The 26,258-nt window shown below is 38.9% G+C and overlaps 1 protein-coding gene across 5 annotated transcripts in view; it reads left to right on the top strand.

Moving 5' to 3' along the window:
* Positions 1-14,662, top strand: part of TRMT9B (tRNA methyltransferase 9B (putative)) — a 118,416-nt gene extending 103,754 nt beyond the window's left edge. For 4 of the 5 annotated variants that reach the window (XM_039550738.1, XM_010401628.2, XM_039550737.1 and 1 more), the window contains 3 exons: positions 5,814-5,968; positions 8,983-9,156; positions 11,897-14,662. In XM_039550738.1, the coding sequence (XP_039406672.1) occupies positions 5,814-5,968; positions 8,983-9,156; positions 11,897-12,930 (1,363 nt within the window). In that variant the 3' untranslated portion in view covers positions 12,931-14,662. Of the gene's footprint in view, positions 1-3,042; positions 3,777-5,813; positions 5,969-8,982; positions 9,157-11,896 lie in introns of those variants that run through there. The other variant, XM_019287224.1, reaches the window with a different exon arrangement.
* The last annotated feature ends 11,596 nt before the right edge of the window (positions 14,663-26,258 follow it).

The raw sequence follows: 26,258 nt of genomic DNA, 5'->3' as shown, positions 1-26,258 counted from the left end.
TCTGAACTGGAAAATAAAGCTAACAAAGTGAATGTGACAGTGAATGGCTGTCATTTTGAGTTACTGGAGCTTGAGCTATAAGCTTATTTTGTCCAAGGTCTTGCAAGAGCAGTCTCAGTCCTTTCAATGTTTAGCTGGGACGAAGTTCTATGTATTTTAGTAAGAAAAAATGATAGTGACTTAATTTCAATCAATGAAATTACTTTAAAATGCTCGTTTCACAGTTAGTGTTTCAGCTAACAGTGGTTCTTGTCAAATGTGTCCCAGCACTCTATTTTTCATTTCAGAATTTCCCAAATTTTTCTGGAGGAAGGGTTTTGAATCAGGATTTCAGCTCAAAGAGGTCTTAGTAATGCTGCATGGAGCTCCCCTTGCTCTGATTTCAGGCTGTGCATTTTCATGGGATGATAATGGTTCATGCATGGTTGAAATTAATTACTGGAGCAACTGTTAGCCTTATGTAAGCAAATCTTCTCCTATTGTATCCTCTTGCTAAACTTTCATTGCAGCTAGTTTAGCTGTTCATGACAGCATTCCTATTGCTTTGATTCATTATCATTTGTTTACTAATACAGATGCTTTGTGTAGTGATTCATATCTGGAAACCATTTAGTATGTTGGCAATTTGTTGTTTGCATTATTGAAACAAGAAATCACTGTCAATCAGAGTGGAAGTTGCTGCTTTGATTTATAAATTCAATCCAAAGGTGAGCCAAGTTCTGATGAAGAAATCTTAGGTTTGTTTTTGAGAAGGGCTGCAGTGACGTTTTGTTGTTGGAGAAGAATTGGATTTTTGTCTTTGCTTGGAAAAAAATACTGTGGTTTAGAGGTGTCCACTGGGGCTGTACACTTAGTTTTTCATGGCTACCTATATTTGAATGAAAAGACTGATAAGTCTGGAAAGTAAACTGGAAGCATTTCTCGCTGAATAGGGAGAACAGCTCTCTTGGTTTAGTTCTCCCTGTTCTAGAGATGAAGGGGAAAATGCAAATTGGACTGCCCCATCTTTCACTTAGGTGCTAGTAACAGCTGCAAGTGCACATGTTATTGCTGGAGAGCATGGTATTGAGGATGTGGACCTAGCCCTTGTGATTTATTCTGTTCCATTTAAGCGATTAATTAGGTTGTTGCATCCATAGCTGGAGTTGCATGTGTAATCAAGATTTATGTTGCTGTGGCAACAAAGAGAGACACAACTGTGCTGAAATTCCTAGATCTTTGAAGCAGTTCTTCTTACCCAAAATGATATTGAGGATTCCCATCAGCGTGTGAAAAAATTGTATCTAAGAGGGGCCTTCATTGATAGGCTGAAATCTTGCACTGAATTGAGTGAATTCATGCTGCTCATCAAAAGGTTAGAGAAAATAGGCTGTTGCAAGAGAGAAGACAAGGAAGCCTGTGGCTCAAATTAATCAAGAGCAATTGATTTCAAGCCAAATAGGAGCAATGGAGGAAAATTAAAGGTTGGTCAAAGATGCCATTGACAAAAGTTTTGTGGCATATACCAGGTATTGTGTTTGGCCTGGATATAAAGGCAAGGAGGGACTGAACATGAGCCAGGTCAAGACTTCACAGTATTTTACATCAAGTTAAATAGTCATGCTGACATAGCACATGCTACAGGAGATGGAGGAAGGTGTAATAAATGAAAAGGGGATGGAAGATGAGAATCATAGGTGACTGGGAGGAGATAACTTGAGGTAGGTGAGGAGGCTTTCAAGTGATTCAGAACTGCAGGTAAGTGTGAAAAGCTTTTGGTATACTCTGGCAGAGGCAGTGTTTTTGGGCTGAACACTACCACCTGTGCTTCAGTGTCAGGACACCCCATGCATCTGGGAGCCAGCAAGTATTTTGTCCACTTGAGGATGAAGTATTTAATACCATTAGTCAACATTGTAAATTAAATGCTTTCAAAAACAACAACAAAAATTCAAACACACTCCCCCTCCCAAAAAAACTCCCAAAACACCCAAACATGATGTTTTTTTAATGTTGGAAATGGGGGTTATTAATTTTGATTGTTTTCATTTCAAGGTCACTTGATTAAACATATTTCTTACTTCAGCAGCGATAAAAAATATCCAAGCAACATGACTTTTATTAAAGCAGTATCCTTGAAAAGTTAATTATCTAAAAGGTTGCAAAATGTTAATGGAAAGGGAGGAAATTAGATTATCTTAGGGTCAGAGAACTCTTAGTGAAATATATAGCTATGAAAATATATATTGTCTTTGTACAATTCCTTTTACCTTCTGGGAAGCTGTAATATTTTAGGGGGTTTTTTTTGGTTGGTTGGTTTTGGGTTTTTTTTAACAGAGGGGGAAAAAGCAGTGTAGGAAAAAGTCAATGGACTATAACCTATTTACTTTCAAACAATTTGTTTGTGTACCACAGTTATATGTGATGGACTGGTGATCCATTCCCTGCAAATTTGGCCGAACTGACAATACAGTTTTCATCGAGTTTCCTCATTTAATAGATCAGCTGCAGCAAGGTCCTGTTGTAGTCTCATGAACGAATGAGCAAGAAGATGACCAGGAATCACTGAAAGGGAAGAGAATCCTGCTCTTCAGTTTTTATCCAAGCTGCTTGTTTGCAGGAGGTGGACGTTTGTTGAGCTGCATTCACGTTTTGCGGACTAGGCAAGACTTGCTGCAGAGTGACTGAAGAGCTCAGTGCCAATTTATTGCCTACTCCCATCTCTGCTCTAAGCCTCTGCATGACCCCTTTGACAGGAGCATAAGCACAAGAGAAGAAGAATTGAGCATGGGAAAAGTGTCCATAACTACTACCTTCTGCTTCTTTTCTCTTTGCTGGTCTTAGCAGACAGCTTCTAGGTAGCTTAAATGAGAATTGGAGCAGATGCTGAAGCAGTGGGATTTCTGGGCAGATTTTAATTACCTACTTTGCAAGACAGACTTTCCAATTATCCTGGAAGCTAAATCCAGAAGTTGGATGAAATGAACGTTTTCTACAATTCATGTCCAGCAGAGGCACTGACTGGTACTTCCAAAGCAAAGAAATTGTATTGGTTGTTTTTGTTTAGAAAGAGAAACAGAGGCATTGAGTTTGTTTTGTAAAGTTACATGGGTCTAGGTTTCTGGGGTTTTTTGGTGACAGTATACTTGTGTAAAAGTGGTACAGCTGCATGTCTGGACAGACTCCACAGGTTCCTTGCATTTTGTAAACATTGAAATGAAGAGGTTAATTGCTAGGACATTTCCTGCTGTGCTGCAAAGTAAAACCTGATAGTATTATGGATCTCGACTGGAAAGTCAAATTGGCAAGTTTAATTTCATCATGTGCCTTAATTACTTGCCAAATATAATAATCAGGAGGAATGGAAATTGTTACAAAATGGTGCATGAAATTATTTGTCTTTTAGTATACTACTGTTTTTCTATTATAAGTAAATCATTTTCTTGACAATATTTTTAAGTATATCTAAAAATAATCTCTAATGCTGTGTTGTAATACATGGAAGTCTCCAGCGTGTCCTGCTTAGCTGAAGACTCAGTACCAGTTCCAGTGAACAAGAAAGTTAAAGGAAGAACTTAATGGTCTTAGATTCGATAAGAAACTAAGCCAGATCTCAGTCTGTGTTGGAATTCAATGTAGACATTTTAGGAAAATAGAGAAAAAAAGATAGCATTTGGAATTCAGTATGAATGGTTGAAACATTCTGCCTTTTCTGTTTTTTTAAGAAATGCAAAGATTGAACAAAGAGCTTCAAGTGGAAAGATAAAAGAAAGCACTTGGATATGCTGAACCACATGGTAACTAAACATGAAATATAAATTAGAGCAAGAAGCTTATCAGGCAACAAAAAAAAAGATTTTTAGTCTTTGGAATTATTACATATAAATAGAGGATTCCTAGGCAGTTGAACAACAAAACAGAGTATGTTTTGAGGCATAGACAAAAGACAGCTGGAGACATGAAACGCCTAATTTATTTTAAGGATCAAATAAAAACAAAGGATTGGGCTTTTGACTGTAAAGAATACTTGCTTGAAACTACTGCAGCTAACCCATTCTATGTCACAACATAACTTGAAATGGATTCTGAGAAAAGTTCTGATTGAGTAACTTCTGGCACATGTAATATAATTTCAAGTCTATGTTGTTTCTCTTGTTCAGTCTGTTACAGCTTTTCACTTTTCAATGACACTGAAAATGTGCCTATTAGCAATGTATTATACTTTTCCTGAAATTAATTTTTATGTATATGTGTATATGCACCTAGGAAAAGGTGAGCTAATGCATCATAAAAGAAAATTGTGGATCAAAGAAAAAAGATAAAGTAAGGTTTGTGAAAATATTGACCATAAATGTTTTGAAGCAAGATATTCATAGATACTACAGGTAGAATAGACTGTAACAATTGTTAACAATTTGTCCCCACCTCTTACACAGTACCAGTGAAATGGATCAAGCCTTACATACTATTCTGTAAACATTCACTTGAAAGATGTTGTTTTTTTCAGTCATTGGGATTAACTCCTGTTTTTTAAATTAAAAAGATTGTATTTGCAGGACAGGTGTAGGACAGATTGTGTCTATAGAACAGCTGAGGTGACAGCTCACATTATTTATTACACATATATTTTAAAAAATAAATGGTTTTTTTTCTCATAGATACCATCATTTCTCATATATTCTCATCTATTTTCTCATACTAATGTATTTCAGTACTAAAAGTGACCGGAAGAAGAAATTTTTATTATGGTTCCAAAATGTATATTATTTGAAAATCAAGGAAAGTAAATTAAAGTCTTTGCTTCTGACCTTTTCAAATGCAGTCAAAGGAGTCACTTTTGTAGTTTTATCTTGATAATACATTGCTTAGTCTGTTGGATGTTTGAAAACAGGCTTTAATCTCTACTGAGTTCTTGGACAGCTGAATAAGTTTTGTTTTAATAACGGGAAGAAATACTTCCCAAATAAACAGGCAGTTTGAATTAGTTTGAAGAATGCCTTAACACTTTGAAATGTAGTCTCATCAGCCTTCATCAGATATTCAAACCTGACCTGGTTGGTCCTTGGATGAGAGGATATATTAAGAAAGATGTAAGATTCTGTATGAAGGGATTCAGTGTCTGCATCCACTTGGTGTTCTGCATGAGCTTAGGGGTAATACTTAAAGTTTAGGAAGATACCACTTCTCAAATCACTAAACTAAAATACTTTGTAAGACATGAAGATAGCGGAGTGGGAGTAGGGAAATCGAGGTTTTGTTGCTGAAAAATTTTAGTGAGCTCATCACTTCTAGAGGGTTGATAAATCACAAATCCCTTACATGTGATTTAGGGGCTTAGGTTTCAGGGACCAGGCTATATTTCAAGTAACATAGTAGTAGTTTGCCTGCCTATTCACATCGGCAACGGCAGGAAAGTTGGTTCTTAACATCCTGTTCTTAACTGGTTGGACTGATGATTGTAAAGGTCTTTCCAAGCTAAATGATTCTATGATTTTATAACCATTCTGCACTTCCACTGAATATGGGTTCTCTTTTGCACCAGATAAACTTTTACTATATTGATGAGCCTGGGAATGTGCCTATTATTGAATAGGCATGTGCAGTTACATAATGCTTCACAGGGGAGATGATGCATTCACATTTTTTCCTGACTTTCATGAAATAAAATCAGATCCTTTGAGTAAAGACTATTTTATAAATATGGCTGTTAGATGGATGTAATAATTTTATGAATGTAAACGTACAAGGTCCTGAATTATGCACGCCTATAAAATGTAAAGTCTATGCTGTGACAGTTTGTGTTTTGTTGTACATAATCTTCATTATGTTTTCAGGATGGAACATGAGGCTACCCAGCTAGAAAAGCAGCACGTGCACAGTGTGTATGAAAATACAGCTGCCTACTTTAGCGATCTGCAGACCAAAGCATGGCCTCGTGTTCGGAACTTCCTGCTGGAACAAAAGCCTGGCAGTCTCGTTGTTGATATAGGTAAGCCATTCTTTGAGGTGGTGTGAAAGATTGTTTGTAAGTTTTATTAGTTTACATGTTAGTCATATGTAGCCTTCAGATCTACTGCTTTTTTAACTTAAGTCTGGTTTTAAATTGTTTTTAAGCGTGAATGCTAGATGCCTTACATCACTTCTTTTAATTCTTTGGCTATGTATCAGGTGGACAGTAAATAAATTTTTTCCCTTGTTTTTGTTGAGCTAAGTCTTAATCTGTCCATGTCCCCACTGGCTTAATGGTCTGTCATGCCCCTGGAGCCCTTTTGAAAAAATAATGTAAATAGCTCGATTATTTCATATTTCAGTTTCTTTAGCTCTCTTGGTTTAAGTACTACCAGTCTGCAATTTATTGGTTTTCATTTGTTCTATTCATTTGTTCTAAAGCTCCTCCTTGCCAGGCTTTTTATTAAGAGAAATCTTCTGATGTGATTGCTATTAAAAATATATTAAAAAAAAAAAAATCTGAGAGTCTCCCTATGATCCTAAATATGGACACCAAAGCCTCATTTTCCTGCTATGGCATTGTCTTCCCTACATGTAGCATTTATACCTGGATTTTCTGTTGCTCTTGCAGACTTTCTGGGGGTTTCCAGGTGCTGGGATCTTCCCTTTGCTTGCATTATGACTTCAGTCCTATACAGCACATCATTGCAAAACAGATGCTCGTTTGCACCATTGTATTTTCCTTACTGTTTAAACTGTTAAAATAAAATGCTTTTACACAGCAAGGTTTAATAAATGTGAACAATAAATTATGTATCTGCTTTATCCTATAAGAGAAAAACATTATTTGAATATTCTGCAGGCCATAATCAGAAGATGATATGTAGCTCTCCTGCTGCTGTTGAGCACTCCACCAAAAATACTTGATTGATGTTATTTTGAATATGTAGCTATTTTTATGTGTCTGCACCATTTTCAGTAATAATCTCGGGAAATATCCTATGGCATACACTCACTGAGTATAACTGAGAGTTAGATTGATACTTCTCAGCCAAAATTGTTGCCACCTCAATAGAAGATATTTGAATCTTAGCTGAAGTTCTTTGAGGTTTTATCAGCAATGATTGCAGAAAGCTTAAAGTCACGTTGTTGCAGTCTCATCTGGAGAGAAGGTCAGTCCTTAGAGCTGCCAATGAGAATACTCCCATTTAGGCACACAAGGTCTCTTCTTTTATGAGGTGTAATAATATCTACAGGAATTTGCCTATTGTGTTTAGTTTTGGCATGTATTTAAGGAGGAGTTGCACTAAAGAGGCACTAGTGCCTACTGGTACTAAAATTTTCAAAGTGAGATCTTTAATTGGTAATTTTATTTTCAATTTAATGCTACCTTTTATTAAAATATCATTTTGACTGTTTGCCTTACTATTTTTCATTGATCAAAACACGTGAAATTAGCTTGGCCGTTGTTAGCTTCATGAAGGAATTCACCCTCTTGATGACTCCTTTAAAAGTGAATCTCTGGCAAATGTAGCTTTTTAGAGTACTGGGATTATTGACACTATTCTGCTTCATTCCAGAGAGGACCCTATACTTCCAGAACAGCTCACAGTGATTAAAAAGCACTACACCAAAAGCCATGTATTAAGCAACTGAATCTTCCAAATGAGTGATGGTTGAATAAATGTGTTCCTCTGCAAACATAATAATGAATAATAATTTATACAAATTTTTAAAATTTGTGTTTTCTATCTAACATGCAGAGCCTCATGTTTTATTGCATATATTCCTTGAGCTGCATTAGCAATATTAGTATTTTCCATTTCTCTCAAGTGTTACTTCAAAGAATAGTGCTTGCTTTTAGCTTAGAAATATGCTCCTTTTCAACACTGAAGTGCTGTTCTGTTCTGCAGTAGTTCCTGTGCTGTCTTTCTAGATAATGGTGCACATTAACATCACCGAGAGCAGCAGCGCTGCAAGAAGCAGTGATGTTTCTAAAGATAACTCCAGGCCTTTAAATTGAATTACCAATTCTGAGATGATTCTCTTTGCCAAGCTGCTACCCCGTTGCTTGACTGTCAACTTTCAGAAATTATTCCTCACTAGTGACCCAGAACCACAGTGAACAGTTCCCAATATAGTTTTGAAAAGTGCTTGTTATGCATAAGGCATTGAGGGATCCTCTGGAAGATTTCAATTTAGTACAGCACAGTCCTTGAGAAGACAGACTTCTAGGTAGAAGACAATCTGGAACAGTTCATTACATTTACATGGATTATAATGCACTGGCACAAAGACAAAAAGAGGATGTGCTTGCAGTATGGAAAGAACTTCTATGATTTATGGTTATTTTCGAGTCTGTATATAAAGTAAAAATTTTCCACTCTGACTTGTGTCAGTGGCATTTATGGTTTAGGACTTTTTGGAGAGAAATGGGATGCACTGGAGAGGTACTGCATGGGGTTTAGCAAAGACTGTGGAGGGACTGGGGAAAGAGGTCTATTGCAGATCACTGAAAAGACAAAGCACACTGGCTTCAGGAAATCCCCTGAACAGAAAGTAGTTGGAAGCTGGAACGGTACTGGGGAAAGGGGCCATAATGCTTGTCTTTTTTCTTACGCTCTCCTGGGTGCCTGTTTATGTTCATTGTTGGAAATGGCATGCCAGGCTATATAAAGACTCAGTATGAAACAGCATGGTTGGGTTTTTATTCTCTAAGATGTACAGTAGTGGCCATGGAGGACCACTCTTTCCTCCTCCCACCTGCACTTATCCTTACTACCCACAGAAAGACAGATAACCTGCTATTATACAGGGCTGTGTAATGAGTATTTTTGTTGGCGATGTTCATGCTGTTACAATCCTAATAGTGGGAACATACAATTTCAACAGTCCAAATGAACCCTGCAGCAGTTAGGCTAGTAGGCACAAAACCTCACTTTGCTTTCCAGGAAAATTTAGGATTAGGAAAGCCTTCGTATTATTTTCACTGCTTTGGAAGGGAAGGCAAATGTTTGGAATATATGTCTTCTGACCTAGTATGCTTTTCTTTAGGTTGTGGAACTGGAAAGTATCTCAGTGTCAACAGTCAAGTGTATAATCTGGGCTGTGATTACTGTGAAGCACTGGTAGAGATTGCAAGGAAGAAAGGTGATGAAGTCCTGGTGTGTGACAACCTTAACCTTCCCTTTAGGGATCAGTGCTTCAATGCAGTCATTTCAATTGGAGGTAAGACAACACACTTGCATTCTGGCCCCAGCAAATGAGAATTTCTGAGTGCTCTTTTCTTTCCGTATGGCTTCATTTCAGTTAGTTGTTTTGAAGCAGTTCCTTAGAATCACAGGAGATATAACTGAAATTAATGTAGTCAACATGAAAAAACAAAACTCCATTGCTCAAGAGGCGCTGTTGACCAAGGAAATAAATACGTGTATCACTTGTTTGTTTATATGTGGTAGAGAAAAGATTTCCTTCCAGCATGCATTTTAAACAAGTGAAAACTAATCTAAACATGGTTGCTTAGGTGGTAAAGACAAACTCTTGGTTTCTCCATAGGGTCTGTTTTGATCAACAAATGCATTGAAATGAAAACTTTATAGCAGAACTTGAGACTCATGTTTACTACTACCTGTGATGAATTCAGATTTCCCTTAGTCATGAAGTAAGAACTCGGAGTCATACAAGCGCTTCTTGTCTAAAAGGAACAGAGCATCTCAGCATCTTAACTATTCTGACCTCTCTTTTTGAAAATATTATTCATAATTTGAGAAGTATAAATTGCAAAAAAATAGTTAAGAGTACCCAGTTACAGTCTACATTTTTTAGCTCTAGTCTTGACTGAGCTTCTTGCAGGGTTTTTTAATGCATCAGCAAAAGTATAAAGCATGATAATTATTACTGATAGCAATCAACAGACTACTTGAAGTGTGATACAAATGTAGCCTAAAATGTATCTTTCACATAAACAGGTGGAAGGAAAGGGTGACTAATACACAAGCAGTAATCGTATTACTTTGCTTTCACGTTGGCTAGTTAACCAGTGAGCCCTACCCACATGTTAGGCCTTGTAGCATAATTTCAGACCAGTTGACTCTGAAGGATAGCATACCTATCTAGTATTTATATCAATTATAAGCCTGTCAAGTTTAAAAGTTCATGTGCTATTTCAGTACATTTAACAGTAATGGATTTTAATCCCTCTTGAATAGAGACATGGTATGCCTTTGTCCATCTGATTCTAAATAAAGTGGTTTTCATCCCATTACAGAGAATAACAGGTATTTATGTACGTAGTCAAGTACTCTTCTTGGCTTTGCTGGTATAATCATGTTTATAGGATCGATTTTTCTGCAGAACCACCAGAGTGATTCTAACCAGAAGGAATATTTAACCCATTAAAGAGTTTGCACAGGTTCTGTTGGTTGATTGTAATTTCTTTCTGGTAAACTAAGCTTGTATGCATATACTGTCTCTGTCAGTTTTGATAAAATTTTGCAGGAGGTTCTGTGGTGATATAAGGCCTAACTCCAGTGCAGGAGAAAATACCAGTTCCCTTCTCCCTATCCTGTGCAAAAAAACCTGATTTTTAATTTTTTTTTTTTCAAAGTTTGAGGGAAGATTCATTGGAGTCAGGAGTACCTGGAAACAAACACTGATGGGGAACTCTTCTCAGCGTTGTCTATTTTGTATTCTCAGCAGCTTGTGAGGGCCTAGTTAATATTAACTGCCAAGAATGCTTTTCTTGGCATGTGATAATAAAGCTGCATTTTTCCCCCTTGGTAATTTAATCATTGTTTTGAATAAAGACAGGGCTAGTTGGATGCAGTTTTCCTAACTGCAGTGTTGAACTAACACTCTTTCTACAACTAGAATTGGCTACTGTCAAGCAGCACATATAATCACATTTTTCTGAATGTATAGAGATGTCTTCAGCTAAGAACATACGCTATTATCTGCTGTTGTATGGGCAGATTGAATGTTTTTCATGTAGAAGTGGCTGGCTCCAAGTCCACTTGAAAAAAATTATGGAATCAGTCCTCTTTACATCACTGATTGAGTCAGATCTAGTACTGATCACATATAGAACAACATGCCCGATGTGTCCAAGCTCAGTACAAGTTAATGCTTCTGGGAGTTTAGAGAGAAAATAGTTGTCTTAGCTATTCTCTGACTGTTAAAATTGGCCCATTCGTACACCAGGTGAATAGGAAGATAGAAATAATGTAGAAATCTTGAAATGTAGCTTCATTTCACATTGGAGTGAAATTTGAAAATGTGGAAATTGTCCTGGAAAAAAGCCCCAAATATAGTGATCAAAAGTTTTATTTTAAATTTGACTTTATTTTTTACTAGCATAACATATATGCAATATAGACATCCTTTTTTACAAAAATGAAATTTAATTTTACAATATTAAACTAGTGGTGAGTATTTGTCTAAATTTTCTCACTAGCTCTTTTGAAAGTGTGCTGATATAAGAGTTCAAAGTATCTTTTTACTGATACTGCATTTTGCTGTATTTGTTACATGGTGAAAAGATTTTCTGTTTTCAGTCAGGTAAGTCTGAAAATTATGGCAAAAACTGAAGTGAACTTGATACTGCTTAACTCACCTAAAGGGTAGGCATTTAAGTGAAAGCTTGTCATGTTATAATGTGTTATGGGTTATGCAGAGAAACAGAAACCTCCAGCTTATATGCCTGACTTTTCTTGAATCCCTGCTTTTGGGATGAGATTAATTTCCTTCTTTCAGATTTTCCTGTTTTTATCCATTGAACATAATCATAAAAGAGAGCATGCTGAGGTAAACTTCCATTGTGGTACCTATAAATTCAGCACTGTTGCTGACTTTCAGCAAGTGATATTTAGAATGAAGCAACTGAAATGATTGAACATGTAGAACAGGTTGAAGATGAAAATGCTTTGTCCTTACTAATATTTGATACATAATACCTTTCTTGTATTTGCAGTGATACATCATTTCTCAACTAAACAAAGAAGAATCAAAGCAATAAAGGAAATGGCAAGGGTATTGACACCTGGAGGCCAAATAATGATTTATGTTTGGGCTATGGAACAAAAGAATCGTCGCTTTGAGAAACAAGACGTATTTGTTCCATGGAACAAGGCCTTGTGCTCACGCCACTTGTCAGAATCAAATCAATCTGGAGATAAGGGTGAGTTTGTGCATACTGCAAAGGGCCAAGACATACACCCTGCACAGCTTGTCATCTCTGAGTGCAGCTACCAAAACAATCTGCAGCCAGAAACTGATTCAAAACATTCCCACAATATGGACCATTGCTTACTCGGAGCCTGCTGCATGAAAATTTCTGAAGAAGAAAACAGATTTTATAGTGCTCTAGGAAGATCTTTCCGCTCATGGTTTTTCTCCAGATCTCTTGATGAATCAGCCCTGAGAAAGCAAAGTGACAAAATGAAGCACCTGAAACATGAAGGAGTATGGGCAAACAGTACACCCATTCAGCATTCACGACACTGCAGTTTGGATTTAGGTCACCATGGGGCACTGTTAAATGAACAAAGTTTAGATGATGATGATGTGTTTGTGGAAAGCCTGTCTCTCAAAAAACCACAGTGGTCGCCAGCCACAGATGCACTGAAGGATTTAAGTTTAAATGGAGGGCCCCAAAGTGTAGCTCAGAGCAAGGGTGACAAAACTTCATTTTTAAATGGCCCAGTGGAAGACAGGGACTGCATCTGTGGTTGTAATAAAGATGGTGCTGGTAAGTCTGATGCCACCAAGTTTTTCAAAAGAACTTCAACAACTGACTCCACTGACTCAGCTTTGGATTCAGCAGTGTCTGTTGGGGACCAAAGTGATGCCATGTTGGATACAAAGGCCTTCATGCGTTATTACCATGTTTTTCGGGAGGGGGAGCTGTGTTCTCTGGTAGAAGAGAATGTACCTGAGCTTCAGATACTTTCTTCCTGCTATGACCATGGAAACTGGTGCATTATTGCAGAGAGAAGAGGAACATAGCTATAAAGAGAACAAAGCAGAATCCAGTGACTGAGGATTTTAAACTGTTCCTTGTGTTACTGTGATTGTGCAGTGTGACATGGAATTTGAATCTTGTAGTTGTGTGCCATTCAATTTTGAATTATTATCTCTCAACTATTTAACTAGCTAATGCAAGGTCTGTATATAGGAATGTAAGTGGTAGACAATATTTATGTTTTGTTAAACTTTTACGAAGTTAAGACTGTAGAGTTTTATATTGCTTTTAGCGAATAATTGTGTTTTAAAATATACTTTTCTATTGAGAAATAAAATCTTTTTATAAAACAAGGATCAGGGCATCTTTTATGAGAAATATCCTCTCAGTAGAAAGTCTGGTCTTCATTCTTCAGATGCTAAAAGCGTGTCACTTTGATCCCTATTCTTGAAGTCCTATGAGACATAGACATTATGTCTAAAATCGTACTTGACTGTACACTGATAGAGTGCATGCTGCAGAACTGGGAGCAAGCATGGTCCCAGTGCTATTTACCTGGGAGTAGAGTTCTTAATGGGCAAAAAACTATGTACCAAACAAGCTCTGCATATTCTGTAATTTGATGTTTGTATTTGGGAGCAAGTGACAGCACAGATTTTGGACAGTATTTTTTACTTTTGCTTTAAAAATAATGTAATTTGTTTCTCAGGTGCAGGTGAAGTTTTATGTGTTAGCTCTCACAAGTACTTTATCTTAATTTCCTTTGCTGTAGTTTTTCATTGGTTATGTGTATATAAAAGAGGGATTTGTGAGAGTGTCAATATCATGTAAAGTTCTAAAATATCAAATCCTGGAGATACATATATCTTTTTGATAAGCCTGGGAAGCTAAGATTAAATTAATAAAAATCCAGTGCATATCTGGTCAGCTGTCATATTTACTTTTCCTGTTCACTGACATGAGAATATATATGAACGGTGTGTTAAATAATGTCGACAGGAAGAGGATAAGCCCAGTTTGCACATAAAATAAAAATGCTTGTCTAGTGAAGTTTAAATGAATCTTTTGAGACCTAGATGATAATAGATTGTTTACACAACTTTCCTGTTCCCTCCAAGACATACCATCCCTATCCATCTGTAGTAGGTTGTAGCAGTTTATAGTGCTGGGGATAAAAAGCACCTGGCTTCAGAAAATCAGTAGTGGAACTGCCAACAGAAGCAGGGCTAGAAGAGGCTGATTGCCTCGTTAGCACAGAGTTAGCTCCATTCCTAGGCTTAATTCATGGTCAGTGGTTGCAGTGCAGGGCACATCTTCAGCTGGTGTGATTTCTTGACCTTTAATGGAGCTGCTCAGGTTCACATCCCCACGCCCATCCCCTCCAAAAAAAAAAGAACCCCCAACCCCCTTTTGTTAACAGCAGTTTTAGAGAGCTACATAATTAAGATGGCTGCCCTATTATTGCGCAAGTAGATTTTGAGTACAAGGCGATAGGAGTGAAATGCCAGACTTTTCTAATCCATACTGCATGAGTAGGTGGATTTGGCATTGTTCAGTAGAAACCCCTGATGGTGCTGAGTATTTTTTGATGTAGGTTCCCAGCTGTTAATTGCCACATGGTAATATATTATAGATTTATTTACTGGAGCAATGTCCACCAGCAATCATCTTTGTCTTCCTCATAGCTTGGGATCCTTGTACTTTATCCTTCCTGGATCTGTACCACTTGCACTCCCCACAGGCCTTTGAAAATAAAAGTGTGGCCAAAGAACCATACATTTGAGACTTTTGAAATATTATTCCACTCTAAATGTTACTTTCCATACAGCCTGGGGCTGTGGCTTTCAGTTGCTGTGTATGAGCCATACTTCAGAAAATGGGCAATATTCCCTGCCTCGCTGGTTCCAGCTGCTCCTGGCTGAGGGGGCTGCACCTGCTGCATCCTCAGGCTCCAGATTTAGACACACAGTGCCAAAGTACCCATATTGCAGAGCCAGCATGGATTGTGCTGAGCTCCACACCTCATTTGTAATGTGGTTGTGTCAGACAGGGGAGGCCTGCCTTGTTTGTTGGGAATTTCTGGATGAGGTTGAGAATTTTAGAAGAGAAGTCAATTGCTTCCAGATAAGGTATGCCAGTGGATATTCAGCACTCCTGGAATTTGGACTGCATTTAGGAAAGAGGTAGGTTATTATCATCCTATATCCAATTCTGAAACTTCATCCCTAAATGCCAGCATGCAGAAACTTTATTACACATATATAAAAATATATATTAAGTATTATTAATCTTAACTGACAGCTGGCTTTAGTTAATTGGGAGAAAGAACATCACAGTTTTGTTAAATGCACTTCTGCAATCTGACTGCCGTATTCGGTGAAGCGGACTGATGAAATTTGGGGTAAACTGAGGAAGGAAAGGTGTCCATTCTCTTTAGAATACAGACTTACTATCCTTGCAAGAGACTGAATCTGTGTCAGGCTCCAGTTAAAACTTGCTCTATCAGCTGTTTGAATAACAGTTGTCACCTCGAAGCTCCTGAACTACTTGAAACCACTTTAGTGTTTGTAGACTTTCCATGCATTATTGGGTTTGAGGTTCTTGCCTGGGAATGCTTTTCACAAATCCTTATTTCTGTATTGAATTTTCTCGTGCTTTGAGTTGATGCTGAGTTTGGATTGTATTCTTATAAATTCCTGGGAGAAGGAGAGGGCAAGTTTGGTAAGTGGCTTTTTTTTTCTTCCCCAAATATTAATTTTTTGTCTGAGGATATGTCATCACCATGTAACATACTTTTTATGGACTGGGGTCAGTCAGCTGAGGTCATGACTGTGGAGTCTGCTCAGCAAACCTTTTTTTCTTTCTCCCATCTATTAATGGAGGCTGCCTAGATCTGTAACAACTTTATTATCTCATAAGGCAAATTACTTCACTCAGAGTGTGGTGAAGGTCTCTCCAGACTGGTTTCTCTTTTGAGGAGGCCCAACATAAGCAAAAAGCAATTTCCAGCAGAATCCATGTGATCCCAGACTTTAATAGCTTACAGACAATGTGCTCAGAGAAGTGGATATACCATTAAAAAGTATAGTACATGAATGAACAAGGAAAGAAAGCCCAGTTGTCCTTGAATGCTTAAACTTTCAGCAATGTCAAGACTGAAAGAGCTGACTGTTAGAAGGTGAAAGGCAAATGTGTTTTTACATTGCTTGTCTGACAAGTGGGCAATAATCTCATCTCAATTCTGCTGATAAAAAACCTGCTGCTGACTTTAGCGGGCTAGGATTGCTCCTAAGATGCTTATGTAGCACTGAGAGGCACGTGGAAAAGTTTTGATGACATGAGAAAAATGCCCGGGTTTTATAAAAAATTAATTCAGGTGGAACTTCTGTGTATCAGTTTCTGTCCATTGCCTCTTGTCCTATTGCTTGGCACCACAACTGCAATAAAAAATACATTGAACAAACTTATTTTTGCCAGACTAATACAATTGTAATCTTTGATAAACTTCTGCTAGAAGTGAAAGAGTGTCATTTTTTTGGGTACTAACAGTAACTAATTTACTTTCTTCCAAGCTCATCGTATAGGAATTTTAAAATCATGGTTGAGAAATGAAAGCTTAAAACATTCTAGCAGGCTTTTTCCTGGTACTTAGTTGAACACAGGTTACTTATGAGCACAGTTCAAAATGCTGGATGAAGAGTTGTGTATGTTCCACCAGCAAAATATTGCTAGTGAACCGCAGGGGTAGGTTCTGAATAGAAGTAATAGCTCTGATCCTGTGTCCTCTCTGCTGTGTCATGTCTCCATCAGACCTCATTCATTTCACTGTTGGGCTGTATTAGTATCGACATTGTGTTAAATCTACTGCGCTACCCACTTTCTTGCTCAGCTCTTTGATAGGGTTTGGGACTGGTTCAGTACTCCAGGAAAATGAAGTGTGTCAGTGTTAAATATATACAAGTGCTTCTCTGTGGAAGGTATCTTTTCAGCTTTATACCGGCTAGAGCTTGTATTTCAATGTCTTAGAAAGCCTCGAGCAGCCTTGAGAGGTAGCACGGGCTATCTAGCACTTTAGTAGCTCTAAAATCGGTACCTGTATCAGCTGCAAAGCAAATACCATCAGCAGAAGCAAAGAGGGAGAAATATAGCTCCCTGCCCGCTCAATTCCCTGCAGTTAGAAGCTTTCAAATGAGACAGACAACCAGAGATGTTCACAGGAAAGTAGCTGAGCTGAGAGAGAGCAGAGCTCCCCCTTGACCATCTTTTATTGGGAGAAGGGGAAAGGGGAGGACTGGGGGCGGACCCGGGGTGAGCGGCCAATCAGACACTGCTGAAGAGTCTGAGTTACATTTGGGTTTGCCCGCGCTTGGAACAAAGGAGCTCGGAGCACATGGGCAGGAGCACGTGTCTTTGGGAGGGGGAGGGGAAGCTCAGAACAGGCAACAACACTTCTCTCTTTTGTGAGTTCAGCATTTCTTACTCTTACAGTATATGAATTCTGGCACCTAGCCATGATTTTATCTTCCAATCTACTGGCAAAAACCATGCTTAGGTACTGCTTTGTAATCAATTCTGTGTCCATATATGGAACATATTCTTTAGTATTCAACAGAAAATAAATCCTACTTGGTTAAAATAGAATTTCCCACAAAATCTGTGTGTCTTCAGATTAGCTAATAAATATATTAGCCACTGGAAAATCCATGTCTTGGAGAGCTCTTAATGAGTGTTAAATTTGAGAAGACTGTGTTAGTTCTGTTTTCTCATTAAGTTAGACCACATGGGCACAATGCAGAACAGGAAAGCACAGTGATTTGCTGTGGAGCAGGGAATCTCTGCCTTTTGAACCATTTAAGCTATGTCTACATCTTCCTAGAGCTTGAGGTGCTTGAGGACTGCAGATGTCTCTGTTGCTCTTGTGGCAGTTCAGTACCTGCACCTGCTGCTTCTCTCAGTGCTCAACAGAGATAAGTTGTCTTAAAAAGAATACAAATTGTCCTATTTTTTAAAAAAGCAATGACCTGTCCCCCGCCAAAACCACCACCACCACCAAAAAACCCCTAGTAGGGGTGCTTTGGCGATTACAATCATATCTAAGCAGAAATGCAAAAGTGGAGGAAGAAAAAAGAAAAGAAAGATATTATGTGTGCCACTCCTAGGTTTGAAAAGGTTTCTGGATATAAATTCTCCATCCCCTTTAGCCTTGTTGACAAGGTGCTATGCTCTGCTTTGATGAGGGGCTTATGGGATAGGACAGTGGACACAAGAACAGTGAGATGGTATTAGGTTGCCCCCTTCAGTTGTAACAAAGTAGGTTGATTTCTGCAGGATTTTAGCAGTTTGTTGTTTCTTTTTGTACAGCATCTCCAATTCTCTTTTCTGAATGAAGAAAATATTTCTTGTCATTTTGAAACTGTCACAAGCAAAATAGACAAAATATATAGCTGAAGATATCGCTTCTTACACATGTGAAAACAAAGAAATCTGTGTGTGCACAGTCAGATTGAAAGCTGATGCTCCTCTTGCACAGGATAAAAATAAGTCATTTGTGAGAGGCATCTTGGTGAGGCAGCATCACGTTCTTCTCTGCGTCTCTCTTCTGCATCTTTGCAGAAGAGACTATGCTGCATGTCAGAATTACTGGGAATAAACTGACCCTTCACATCTCTGCTTCCTTACCCCAGAATTGACAGGATAATCAGGTTTAATTCTGAACGAAGTGTTTCTTGTGAGAGGAGGAATTGGCCCTTTGGGCAGAACAAATGCTGTAGTGCAGAGAAAGCGCAGATACTCCAGGCAAGGTTAAACCTCTTTACTTAAAAAGGGGAAAGCAGGACGTTTTGTGGCTCACCGGCCAAAGCTCCATTCCAGTGTGTCCAAGAGAACGCAAGAGATGAGACAGTGATAAAATTAATAGAGAGCAAGTTGCACACAGCATTTCCAGGCTGGTTTAGATTCGTGTTTTATTCCATGGTGTAGCCTGATGAAGGTCATTGCCTGTACTGAGCACTAGCAGCAACTGCCAACATCAATAACCATCAAGAGTGCTCGCTGCTTCTTGGGGTCTGACCCTCTCCCCTTTACAAAGACTGACTTCCTAACATTGACCACTGGACCATTAAAAATGTTTATCTAACTCCTGAGTAATAGTTTTAAATAATGAACAAATACAAATATATCTCTGTGTATATATATATATAATATATATAAGTTTTTTTTTAATGCAACCTTTATTTTTTTTTCCCCTGCATGTGTTCTTTAGTTACGTTACAATACAATGGTAAGCAGTGCTTGGTGCAATTTCAGAAAGGTAAGCAAACAATTTGAGGAAGAAAGGACTGAGTATAACTGAGCTGCCAGCCAGGGCATGTTTGGATGCAGGTAGTAGGGAAGAAGGGGAAGGTGCTAGGAGAATCACTTAAAGAGAATAACAAAAAATTGCTCAAGTTTGTGAAATTTGACCTGATTCAGGGAAAAATTATCTCAAAATTTGCTTCAAAGTGTTCCATTGACTTTCCTAGTTTTTGTATTTGTTGTTCTCAGAAATGCCTGTTTACCCTGGGATTTTCCTTTCTGTGGTTCAGAGGAGAAACAAAGATCCCTGGGAGGTTTAGTTTATGTTTAAATATAAAACAGAGCAGTCATTTTAATAATGGAACAAATGTTTGGTCACAGTTTCACAGGAGTGTTTCCATAGTCCCTAGAAGAGTGAGCCACAGGCACACCCAGTTCTTTTTCTCTCTCCTGCCTTTACCTGAGATTCACTAGGAAATAAAAATAAGAGTCTGTGCATGAAGAGCAGACTGGGGCTGTGACACGTTCTCACCTGCTCCTTGAGCTGGATATTCAAAGCACCAAAAATTTGCATGATTATTTTTATTTGCCATGAAAAATACCTAAGGCTCGTCTGGAGACACCAAATTCTGAAGTAAAAGGAAACTTTTAAAACTTACCTGTGCAAAACCAGTGATTCTGTGCCTGAATTTTCTCTGATTTACACCCATTGATTTTGCTAGTGTTTGACTCAACTTCCTAAATGGGAATTTTGCCACAGAAGAGTGCATGCCTGCTGTATGCACCCCAACATGTCCTCAGGAGCCGCTTTGCCTTTCGGTTCTCATAAAGACCTTACAGGAGACATGATGTAGTGCTGTGCAAAGCAGCCTTTCAGCTATGAACTGAATTTGCAATTGACATATCTATGAAATATTAAACAAAGCATTAGTGTCTCTCAGCAGGTTAACCACATGAGCCCTTCCATCTGCACTGGATCATGTCTCTGTGGTAACACATTAGGCTCTGGCTTACTGAGAGAAAAGAAGCCTAAAGGAGAACTAACTGGAGACAGAGTATCAAAAAACCTATGCTCAAGTGGATAAATACAAAAACCAGATTTGATACAGCAACTACATAAACAGTTTCAACATTCTTACACTGAACTTCGAAATAAAAATTCATGTGCAGTGATAGCTGTTTGGTGGTAATAAATATGGAGATTTCAGGAATGGTGACATGAAAATGGATTGCTGGCAATGAAACTGAAGTAAGGAAAAATTATGTTTTCACATAATTGGGTCAAAAGGTCATTGGGTCAAAAGGTTCATTCCCTATATGTAACAGGCTATAAGATGCCTATGTGAAACCGTGGAATGGAAGGGGGATCAAAAAAAGGGAGAGATGAATACACATTCCCAAAATCCTACACTTAGCTGACTGGACATCACTGTGGAAACACCACTCTTGGGTGACACTTACAGTCCCTTCCTCGCACCCCGAGGAGGACTTTGAATGACAGTGATGTTCATACACCGCTGTGGTCCATATCTGAGCTGCATCTTTGTCAGGGGCTGTTTGGCAGGGTGGCTTCTCTGAGGTGTCAGTTCACTGAAGGCCACGTTGGTTACACTGAGCTGACAGTATGAAAATCATCACTGCAGCCTCTAATAGAAACAGACTCATTGCTCTTTCTTAAATACAAGGAGAGTAACATAATCAGTGAAATACCAGGGCATGATCTGGGGCTACTTTTCAGCTGGTTTGATCCCTACAGTTTGTGTGTGCCAAAGCTGGATTGTTCTTGGATTGGTTGGTTGCATACAGAGAATAATGTGAAATGACATTTTTCTGCCCAGGCCGAGATGATTGCTGTTGGTATCATAGTGGTCTCCTCCATTCATGTGCCTGCTTCCCCTCAGAACAAGTGCAAATGTTAGAACAAATAAGTTAGAAGGACTCAGAAATGGAAGAAGGAGAGGGACAATAGGTAGGAATATTCATAACAGTGCTGGAGAATACCACAGTTAAGAAGGAAATGTTAAATGAAGAGGTTTAAAAAATTATTAAGGGAAAGGAAGACAAAATGTGAACAAGAAATACAAGGCAGTGTTTTTCTCATGTAAACCAGCCAAGAGTCTATTCAAAGGACCACAGGAAGTTTCTCAACTTATTTTTTAATTGAGAACTAAAAGCTCAACAAATAAATGCAGTTTCACTGAAGTCTAGACTAAAGACACTGCACTGCCTGAGAGGATTAAGTGGATAATCAAAAACATTTTGTGGTTTCTGCTGTTCCCAGAGACTAAAAGTAGGGACAGAGGAAAATGAGAGATGGCAAATGAGCCAAACAGAAAAAAACCCCTAAAAAAACTACAGAAAAATATGACTTTCCCATATCCAGTTGGCGGGCAATTGAAAGAGTCTAAGTGTTATGAAAGACAGAATACAAACACAGGATCTACAGCTATGAGCTGAAGCTATTGTTTTTTTTGTAGGGATATAAATAGAAGAGTCTAATGCTCATTTAAGTAATGATTTAATTTTAAATATTTGACTCAGTACAACTCTTTGAGTTTTTAAAAATTATATTTGACAAATTGGAATGAGAAGACTAACTGATTCTGTAATGCAATGTGATTATTTAATTATTTTGATAGAGAAATTTCAAAGAAAGACCTGATCACCATGTGGTTGGAGTGCAGAAGCTTTTACAGGATCATTAGTCTGGCATTTATGTAGGAAAATTAGCTTTTGGGTAACAGTGCCTTAAACAGACTCAGCTTATAAATAACTTCTCAGGACCTAGATGTATATTAAGGTCACTTCAGATCAAGGATCGTTATCAAACCTAAAATACAGATCTCTGGGATTTGGGTGTGAATGGCACTGCTGGTAGTACCAGATTTTATTCTAAGCTACTTATTATATAACTTCTCATTAAAAAACCCAAACATGTCAGATTATCTTTCAGGACCCACATGCCACTCATTTGAGATAGGGGAGCAAGGCAGAAGAAAATGGAATAGGGATCTGGCAGTTTAGATAACTTACCTCAGAAAAGTACAAAGAGAGGCACTGGGAGCTAAGGAAGTGAATGCAAAAGCCTCTTGCTACCAGGAAACTATATTTAGAGATTTTTGCCTGCAAGAGAACCCCATGTGTTTAATTCTTCCCTGGCTGGACCTTGTAAAGAGATTTCTCAGCAAGGCTGGCAAAGCACAGCATTGCACCGATCACATCTGTTAGTCACAGCACGTATGGGACGGTACCTGCCTCGGTCTGTGGGAACCCTGCAGTCAGCTCAGGTGTGTTTGTCTCACAGGCATTTGTTTTGTGTTGTAAAATCCCTTCACAGGTGCTGAACATTAAGTGACTGAGACAAGAGTCTAAAACATCTATGAATCCTAGTGAGAAAGCAAAATTGACTTCATATTTTTGTTGTTAGTCAGATTAATGATACCATACAATGAACTTCTCTAAGGTCATTAGAAAGAAAAATTTAGGAAAAAGTGTACTTTTCACTTTCTAAGTATTTACACATAAATTATTAATAAGGGAATCAATATTTCTGTTTTGGTAGACACAACAACTCCAGATGACAGTTAATTTTGAGAATAAATTTGTATTTATTTGTTAGGACTTCATGGGTTTCTAGAGATACGTGTTACTGATATTCTCAATGTTAGGAAGGGACCTACTTGGCCTGGTTTGATACCAGGCTCCTTCATTAACCAAAGAACATGTATATATTCAAAATAAATTCCCGTTGATTGTCCTGTCTGTGGTTCTGCTGAATATTTGAATACACTAATGAAATAGAGATAAAATACAGGTGATCCAGTAATAATACTATTTTCTACAGCAGTGGTAAAATGTTCGAAGTCAATTTAAATACTGCCTGAAGTGTTTCACTCAACTATATAAGATGAAGAAAATCTTCAATTTTCCACTAGGTGTCAGTAAATCTATTTCTTTGGGTAAATAGGCTCTGCAGAAGAAATTTGAGCGCAAAATGCTGATGCCAAGCTGCTATAAAAATAGTTACATTTTTTATGAATACCAAACAGAGGTATTTGGAAAGAATGAGACCAAATGGATGAATTTTTAATTTTAATTGTGCCTGTATTTTTTTTCATTTGCTTTACATTTTCGTTTAACAGCAGTCAAGAAAACTCCCACAAACTCCAACCCTGATACTGCTTCAGGGAAACAGGGAAGAAGGAAGGAAGAGAAGGAGCAGGCTGGCATTGACTATGGAGACTCTGCTTGGTTATTTCATGTCGGTCCTGAGCCAGCAGCAGCAGGATTTGACCCTTTCAAGGGGAAGGTGCCTAAGACAGCAGAATCCAACAACTTTCAAGAAAGCTCCAAAGCATCAAACCTTTGAACTGCCGTTGCACTAAAAGGAAATGGCACCTTTCCCAGTGCAAGGCATGAAAAGGTCCTTGGGAGAGGTCTTGAGAGTGCAGGAAGAGTGCAGAAACATCTGTGCAGGAAAAGAGAAGGCAAGACAGACACAGGGAGAGGAGTGTGCCAATATGGATTTGAAAAGAGAAACCAGACACAGATCTTGCTAATGGTAGCCTTGGCCCCACGCTGCTGGTCATAGTGGCAATTGAAGGTTACCCACTGCTTGTTTTGCCAGGCCTGGCCAGGATGGAGCTGCTGTGGGAAGGCAGCACCCAAAGAACGTACAGGAAAGGAAAGGTCAGAAAAGTGATGGTGCAGAGCAAGACATTTGCCAGCTGGACAAAGTGAGCCAGATACTGCTGCTTAAAGTACAAGAAGGAAGAAGGCAAGCATTTTCAATCTGGCTTCATAAAAACCAAAGAGCCCATCTCTTGTGTGCTCCTGTGCCCCAGATACAGTGTTTAGTGTAGAGCTTCACAGACACACCTGCTCTGAACAGGCTGCACTCACGTGGGCTGTGGCTCTTAGGCTGTCTACTGCATCCCGGGTAGCTGTGTAAATTAGGACTGTTCATCCCTGAGGCTCTGTAAAACCATTACTCCAAGAGCTTCAAGAGTCCTTCTCTACCCCAGCCAAGTAAAGATTGGCAGAATACCTATGGGAACCTATGGTAACAGTGATCTGAGATAGGACCAAGGGGCTGTGATATGAATGTCCAAGATATCTGTTAAAAAAGAGCAGCAGTTTTCTGACACCAACTCAATTTATATCCCTTGTCCACTAGGGAAAGGGTTAAAGACTAATTGTGCTCATGTAAGATGGAGCCCTCACTGGAGGAATTGGTAAGCAATGTCCATAGGGACAGCAGGGGAGAAGGACTGTCTCCCCAGTCTGCCCAGAGAGCTGATTGGTTTTTCTTTGGGTCTGTGGGTGCTGGGCCATGTGATGTGGGAGTTCAGAAACCAAAAAGGAACCACCAATGTGGAATTTTATTGTCCAGCCTGTATTTTCTACACTGACGCCAGAGTGTCCTGTCATCTGTTTGGTATTTTGCAAGTTACTACTCTCGTGTGCTGGACTGCCTCATTTCACTGCAGTGCAGTTACCCCATTCACCCAGCCATTAGGCCATTACAGTCATGGGAATGTTGCTGAAATAATCTGGTAGAGGAATTATGATGTATTTTAACACAGTTACTCTCCAAAATCTAAAAACTAGTTTATTGTGTTTGTTATTGCATCACTCTTCTTTGTGGCTTAAATATTGGCTATGGTACAACAGAGAGAGACCTGAATCTTTTCATGGGTCTGTTTGTGCAATTTTACAAGACACACAGAATGGGCTGACTCAATGGCAGCTACAAAAGTCCTCCAGGCTTCCCAGTTTGCTCTTCTTCGCTCTGAAATACCCACAGCTGTATCTTACTTTGCATAACAAAAGATGGAGTGCATCCACTGTGCCAGTGGTGGTTAGAAGAAAACCAACACCAGTCCATGTTCCCCCTGTCAGTGTTGGAGCTGGCAGAGCAGCCAGAAGCAGCATGGCTTGGGAGCCCAGGAGGTACTTGGGCCACCAGCTGGAAGAAGAAGCAGCAAGGCTTTGCAGCATGAACTGCGAACCAGCCATTCAATGTCCCCGTGCTGTCCTTCAGCAACCCTCTTCAACCATCCTCATTCAGCTCAGCTTCCCTGCTTGGAAGGTGAAGATAAAATCAGCCCATACCTTCACAATGTGCTTTCAATCTCCAACACCAGTAGCCTCATAGTTTAACTTCAGGGACTTGAAAAGGAATGTTAAAATTGTCTCATATTGCCTATGGTATTGAAGTGAAGGGTAAGTTTCCACACTGGATGACACATGGAAAGACTTTTTCTAGAAACATGCGATTTGGAAATGTGTATCACTGTTTGCCAAGAAACATATTGAGGTACTCTTATTTATAGCAGACCTACGCTAACAATTTTTAAAGTAATGTGTCTAATATCGGCTATGCTTTGGAGGTCACCAGAATTGCCTTCTGCCATCCTTCCACTAAGATGTGAGCCTTTGAATAGCTTGGCTGCAATCCAGTAGGAGGTTGTTTTTCCTGGCATGGTAAATTTGGGAGCTTTAGAACCTGAATGTTACCTGTGTCTTGGAGAAGGCTCTTCCAGATGAGCTGGAGGCTGTACCTTAGTGCTACCTTTCCGTCCATCCCCTAGATATTTAGCTAAGTTGTTTAGCTCTTGCACACTTCTAATTAAGTCTCATACTTTTCTTCCTTTAGTCTGATGTGGTTCAAATCAACCTCATACAAATCTTCCAGCCAAAATGTTGTTAGAACTTATTTATGCAGGTGTGTTGGTTTGTGACAGTGCAGGGCCGGAGGAAGAAGCCAGTGGTCTCAGGATGAGCCAGGAGTGCCCCATGGGAGACTTCACAACTGCCTTGCCGTGAGTGCCTTGGCCTATAACAAACCTACAAGAACCAAAACCCAGCAACATTAGCTGATTCTGTTAAAATTGCATGTCAACTCAAGAGTGATATCTTTGGTACGAGAATCGGTGCTGCTATTACACTGTGTTCTCTTCCTGCTATTCACAAACATCCATGATTTCTAGCTCAGCTGTATTTTCCTCCCAGTTGACAGAAAGCTTGGCTGTGAAGTATGGGAATAAAACTTGGGATCTGCTGCAGTCAAGTTTTA

The sequence above is a fragment of the Corvus cornix genome, chromosome 4 (assembly GCF_000738735.6).
Source record: "Corvus cornix cornix isolate S_Up_H32 chromosome 4, ASM73873v5, whole genome shotgun sequence".
In the NCBI taxonomy this organism is placed as follows: Eukaryota; Metazoa; Chordata; class Aves; order Passeriformes; family Corvidae; genus Corvus; species Corvus cornix.
This window is presented reverse-complemented; position numbering and strand designations above follow the sequence as displayed.